A 7325-nucleotide genomic window follows, 5' to 3' on the forward strand; every position below is an offset into this window, starting at 1 on the left:
CGTGTCATTATCATAGTGTAACAATGCGAGTGTTACACATACGTTTTTCTCATACCCTAAAACGCAACAATATAATATAATATCACAGCACTTCGACATGGCGCACAACCCACCTCACACCCACCCCACGACGAAGGCATCAGCACCCGGCTGCGCCGAATCCACACAATTATTATACCATTATTATATGTAGGCATACCGCGGGTTATTACCCGTACGTAGGTACATTATATTGTATTATTATTATTATTTGATATTATACACAGCTCGCGTCGTGTTGTTATTGCCGTTTATTCGCCCGACGCACACCCGTCCGTTCGATACGATTTTATAATAATAATAATATGTATTATAATAATAAAATATCCATCGTAAACCGCCTTTATCACACACACAACATTACAATATATATATATGCGTGTGTATATAAAACGTATAATATACCTACCCGACGAGTCGTTTCGTAAGCTGTATAGATTTATACTATATACTCGAACCATTACATAAAGATTGAATCAAATTTTTGGACAGAGGGACCTTACATTTTTTATGTTAATATGTGTATTATAGTTATAATAAATATAACATTACCATATTGTATATTATAGATACCTAGATACCATCCAAAGTACCAACTAGATTCACTTTTCTCCCAAAAAATATGCTGTCGAAGAAAGTTTGAGCATTTTTACTGCGTCCCAATAGGTAATGACATATTGTCTGCAGACACAAAATAAAAAAAAACGCACATCATTGTAAAATCAATACAGTCATCCACTCAGAATATAATATTTTATGATTTACTTACGTGGGTTTCCAATCTATCAAATAACATATTATCATAATTATATAAAGTTTATATAATTAACAACCGTCGTTTGCATCCTGTTTCTTAGAAAAATTGGTGATTTCGAATAGGAGACTGTAAGTTTGGTACATAACGGTGGTATTCAACGCGCTATTATAGGTATGACATTATAATATTATGTACCTACTGCTAAAGCTATATAGGAATTGCGAATTTGATCGATCAGGTGCAGTTCAAATAATTGAGGAAAAAACAACTTTAAAATATTTGATGTGGAAATTTATTGAGATAAATTACATACCTACATAGTACATAATCTGCAACGAGCCATGCGATAAGCAGCCGTCATGGTATAAAATACGTGGCATTATACGACTGTTAATAATATATGATAATAATTTATGTAGGTAGGTACCTACTATTATTTAATTTAACTGTTTGTTGAAATTTATATCAGATTCAAAAACGATATTGGTGAACATGCAGGATGCAGTACCGGAATTGTCGAAAAATGGACCTAATAATTAACTTGATTTTTACATTGTTCAAAATAATATCAGGTAATTCATAATTGTTAATAACACTGTAAATATTTAATATAATATCTACTGCAACAATAGCAAACGCAAGGTCAATAAATAATAATAATATGTACACGTATACCTAAATTATAATATTATAACAAGTTATTTGACGTTATAGGTTTACGGTGTATACCTATACTATATTAGCTCCAAAAATTATTTTAATCTGAATTGCGGTAGAACATTGAACTACGTTGACACTTATATCTGGTAATAATAGTGTATACCAAACATGAAGTGTTTACTAATCATTCTTATTGTTTTTGTAATTGTTGTTGATTCGGATACAAGTAAACGTCTGTTTTTACCACAATTACCAATTGTAAGTTGCTAATTAGGCATATTATTGTGTTAATATATAGCAAGCATCACATTGATATTATAAATTATAATACGATAATTTATATCTTCAGGGCGAATACCGAGTTAATGTATTGGGAGTTATACGCTGTGATTCAATCCAGTCGAATGACCAAATCAAATTTAATCTTTACTTAAGCAAAACGTCGGCCAACACTTCAGAAATCAAAGGAAACATTACCAATAGCGTTCCAGTGGATGACTCTCTTGATGTGGGTTTAGATATCATTATTAAATAATTTTCCCTTGATGTAATTTTATTCGTTACAATTATTAAAATAGTGTACAGTATAGTCTATATTTATTATTGAACTAATTATAAATTTGAGATTTTATATACTTCGCAAGAATTATGTAGGTAAGCGTTTTAAGTGTTATTATTATTAAATCATTTTATCTCGATGTGAGTTTAGTTGTTATAATCATTATTAATTTGCGTATAGATTTATTATTGAACATGTTAATATATGTTTGAAATTTTATAAAGTGAACAAAAATCGATCCAATTTTGGTCAACATGTATAATATAAATGGTTTCTTTATAGGTTGAAATCAATATGGCAGTAAAAGATTCTATCGGTGGTTGGAAGGAGAATGCGCATATATTTAAGAAATCCAAAGCTTGCTCATCAATCAAATCGTTCTTCGGTGACTCGTGGACTCAAATAACGGATAGCTTAGGAATATACAACGCCACTTGTCCTATTCCCGCGGTATGGAAGAGTTTTATAAATAAAATATTATTATTAACATTAATATTTTCTATTGATTTTATAACATATGTACAGTCCTGTAAAGAATACTTTTAAAAAGTACTTGAGTAAATACTCAAATTCCTTTTTTTTTGAGTATTTAAGATACTACTCAAATACTTTAATTGTAAAGTATTTCAAATACTACTCAAATACTTTGAAAAAGTATTTGGAATACTTTTCAAATACTTTTGGTTTTTAAAGTAAGTTTCTAATTATCGTAATATAAACACATAGGTAGTAGGTAATCTAATAGTTATCTAATAGTTTTAAAGGGAATATTATTAATCAATATTCAATAACTTTTTTTAGAAATCTGGTTTCACAAACCTTTGGGCTTCGGCTAACACAGAAATACAGAATATTAAATAAAACTATTATTCTATTATTGTAGTTGACAATAATATTTTTCCAACCAATTATTTCGAATAAAAATAAAATATTCGAAATAAAAACCCAAAATATTAAATACCAAAAAGTATTTAATACAAAAAAAAGTATTTAAAATACCATTCAAAATACTTCATGCTGAAAGTATTTAAAAAGTTATTCAATACTTAAAAAAGTATTTGAATATTTTTACTCAAATACTTTTACTTAAATACTTTACAGGACTGCATATGTATAATCAATAATGTATTGTATTACACTCGTTAAGACTTAAATACCAACATATTTCTGATTGAATTACCTAAGATGGATAACAATCGAACCATAGACAATTTTACAACTCTAATGGTTTTACATTGACTATAATACACTTACTCCAATTTTTCTTTTCAAAATGTTCACTTGGTTAAGACTAAATACCTTTACATCTTGAATTAAAAATAAGACTTGTCTATTATTGTATATTGATATAGGTAATGGAAAAGTATTTTTAAATAATAAAAATCGCTTAATAACAGGAAAATACTGGTTAAAGTGTGAGTGTACGTATACTTATAAAAACAAATTAAATTAAAAATCTGAAAATGTTAAGGTAAAAAAAACCATCAAAGTTGTGTTTGAGTGTTTTTAATATAATCATTGATAATTTTTTCATAAATAAAATATGCAGTATTCCTTAGGTACATAATATATACCAATTTTTTCTTTAATTTAATGTTTATATTAGTCATTTTAATTCCAATCGCTTATTATTATCCAAAAAATGTATATTTATGATTTGTTATGCAAAGAAAAATAAATATGGCTTATGATTACAGGGACTTTATAGAGGACCAGGCTTGAATACTGATGAACACTTATTTTCCAATTTTCCCAAGAAATTTTTTTACGGAACATACAAAATGCGTGTTCATTATGAAAAAAATAATATAGTCTATGGCTGTATAACTTTTGTTTTAGAGGTAAAACGGCCTTGGGAAACTGATTAAACATTAAAATACAATAAAATTATAGTTAATTTATTTAATATTGTTTACGCACATTAGAAAAATACATATGTCTTTCGTTTTTATATATTTATCTTTTTGACATTATATATATGTATACTACTTTTTTTTGTGATACAATATTAAACGTAATTTATATACTTACTTTTGTAAGATTATGTTATTTAATAATTGTATTATAATGCTGTATGTAGTAAGTACATTATGTACAATTATTGATTTTATACACAAATTCACAAACAGAAATTTACGTCATTTTTACTTAGGATAGAGTATAATATGGAGAAAATTGCAATCAGTAGGTTAAGGTAACATTTTTAAAATATTTTTTTGGGCTCTCAATCTTAAATTCAAATGATCAAAGGTTGGTAAGTTAATGAAAATAATTTACTCAAGTTAAAATAAGTTAAGAGGACACAACATCGATAAATTAAAAGTTAACAGTTAACAAACTATAAATTTAACTCGATAAGTTAAAAGTTAATATAGAAAAAAATATTAACTTAACTCAGTTTAAAAAAAGTTAATCTATTTTTTTTAATTAGGATGTAAATCACATAAAGAATGAATGTGTCTTTCTAGTTTCCAATTTATAAATTATAAAAAACAATTTTATTGAACTTTTATCATAACGTACACTGTATACCCTTTTACTTTTACTTTAATATTATTTACTAATTTAAATTATACTCATCTCAAATTAATAATTTAACAATTATATTTTTTTTTATATGGTACAGCAATTGAATATCATAATACGTGAAGATGAGTACATGAACTTCATATATATTATAAGTTATATAACATTAAAACATAACAATTGTCAATTTGTAATTTAAAATTATTAATTTTATTAAAAACATTTATAATTATAAATAATATATAATAATATAATATGCATAATATATAATTTACTACTTAATAAAATATATTAGTATACACAAAATTATGTCATCAAGAAAAAGAACAGAAATGTTTGTGTTTTTGTATTGGATTATTTTTATTTTATACTGATATAGTAATGTTTACGTATAAACAAAAAATTTCAAAATGTTTTTAAATTGATGGATTTTTTTAAAATCAACTGAGAAAAGCTAAGTTATTATTTCAACTGTAAATTAAACTAGTTAAGTTCATAAATTAATCAGAAAATAATCTAACTAGTTAAGTTAAAAAGTTAAAAAATTAACTTTTTAACTTAACTTCAACTTTTTAACTATTTAATGCCCACCTTTGCAAATGATGCAGACGATTGTCTTACAAACGCAATCATAGAAATTCAACTCGACGATAATCGTTGACATGCATTTCGTGACTACTTCTTGGATGTTCATATGATGGCTAACAGTTTATTTCCACTATTTATTTTGGCTAAATTTGCTAAGTCTTCAACGCTTACAACGGGTGCAACGGTGACGTGTGCGGCACGAGCCACAGTCGAGGGCCGCATTTCACCCAAGAATGAAATTGCCATCCCGCACGAGCCACACATAGGTACTATTTTTTGTCACGCCTCTGCGTTCATCAATCACGGTAAAGGTAATGCAGGGATCTATGCAATAACCAGACTATTCATGAAAACAATATTTTATGAAAGAAACGATTTGGTTTCATTTATTTTAAGCGTTGTGCATGGGGGTTATAACTTATAATATTAATATAAGCTGATATAACCAAGAGTTTATGCTTTGTAGGCACCGTGGTATAGATTTCAGAATAAATAATAATAATTATATCAAAATAAAATAAGAATAAAAAAAATGTAATCATGGCAAAGGTAATGCACTATATAGGGATCTATATAACAATTAGATTACTCTATGAAAACAATTTCATGAAAAGAAAAATATGTCAAAGTACCATGCAAAGAGGTTATAATATGAATATAAAATGTAACCAAATGTTTATCTGTTTATCTGATATAAATTGCAGTGTCTGGTTGTGCAGGGAATTCGCGTAATATGTGCACCCAGCACTTTTGGGTATTTCCACTTACCACCCGGAAATATGGGGATTCCCACTTTACCACCCATTGGACGGAAAAAGGTCTCTTTCCAACGCTTCAACCGTCATTGAAAACTAAACTTTGGTGCATGCGTGACAAAAAGAACATAATACATAATAACAACTGTAATAAGTTTTTAAAAATAAAGTAAATAACAGTAGAAAATTGGATTAAGTTTGGGTATATTTATAAAATAAATTGAATTTAAACAAAAAAATTAGAATTTTAAGGTAAAGTAAAACTCATTTCTGAGCGGAGAGCTGAATGTATTGATTCCGCACATTTTGGTTTTGGCTATACTGCTCTAGGATTAAAATCATTTACAGCAGATATGAAAAACTGTTAAATGGACGTAATACATAAGATCATCATTGGGTGGGGTGGTTTTAGAAGAAAAAGATAAGCCTGCATATTAGTTTTCACGTATAAATAATTAAGGATTTGCAACAGTGAGCGAGAACTTGCAACAACGAGCAAGTGCTTGTAATGACGATCAATGACTTGCAACAGAGAGTCAATGTGTGCAGCAGTGTGCAAGAACTTTCAACAGCTAGCAAGTACTTAATTTCTCGTTATTACAAGTCCTGACTCGCCTTTTCAAGTTCTTGCACCCTGTTGAATGCCCTGTTGCAAGTACATTGCTCATTGCTCGACGTTGCAAGTACTTGCCCATAGCCTATTACAAGTTCTTGCACATTGCTGCAAGTATTGGCTTCCTGTTGCAAGTCACTGTTCATCATTGCAAGCACATGCTCTGTGCTGCACGTCCGTGCTCGTTGTTTCAAGTTCTTGCTCACCATTGTAAATCCTTGCTCACCGTTACAAGTTCTTGCACCCTGTTTCATGTCCTTGCTCATTATTGCAATCATTATTACTTGCCTATGCCATGATTGGTTTAATAACGAATGACTAATGAAAGGTCTTTTCCAAAATTTCATGTTTTTATAATTATTTGTCCATAGTTCTCTAATTCCGCCAATTTCGGGCTTATAATACAAGTTGATAGATCAAAATTACTTGAAAAAAATCGATCAACCCAAAAATAATATTCAAAATAGGGGTTACCATTAAAAAAAATGAAGTTTTTTTATGCATGCGCAAAATACATGATTTAAAAAAATTGTAAGTAATAGGAATTTATGATCCATTAGTCTTGTTGAATGTCCTACAAACAAGGTAGAAATATATTTACAGGGTAATTAGTGATAAAGTGTTCCCTGATTCCGTGAACACACTGTATATTATTTATTACTGGACCTTATTGTTGCTATCGTATGATTTTTGGTCCAACAATAATATGGTAGATAATCTTTTTTGTATTTTACATTTTAATAATGTAATAATGTGTATACCTACGTATATCATTATTATTTATTGACCTCGATTTTACTATTGTTGCAGTAGATAATTTTAACATGT

General features: G+C 28.3%; 1 protein-coding gene across 1 annotated transcript; it reads left to right on the forward strand.

Annotated features, from left to right (window-relative positions):
- The first annotated feature begins 608 nt into the window (after positions 1-608).
- Positions 609-3932, forward strand: LOC107884034. Its single transcript, XM_016805375.2, has 5 exons — positions 609-1368; positions 1511-1714; positions 1806-1964; positions 2298-2465; positions 3713-3932. Exons 2-5 carry the CDS (start codon positions 1625-1627, stop codon positions 3881-3883), a joined length of 588 nt encoding a protein of 195 aa, XP_016660864.1. The 5' UTR covers positions 609-1368; positions 1511-1624; the 3' UTR covers positions 3884-3932.
- The last annotated feature ends 3393 nt before the right edge of the window (positions 3933-7325 follow it).

Source organism: Acyrthosiphon pisum, chromosome A2 (assembly GCF_005508785.2).
Source record: "Acyrthosiphon pisum isolate AL4f chromosome A2, pea_aphid_22Mar2018_4r6ur, whole genome shotgun sequence".
Lineage (NCBI taxonomy): Eukaryota > Metazoa > Arthropoda > Insecta > Hemiptera > Aphididae > Acyrthosiphon > Acyrthosiphon pisum.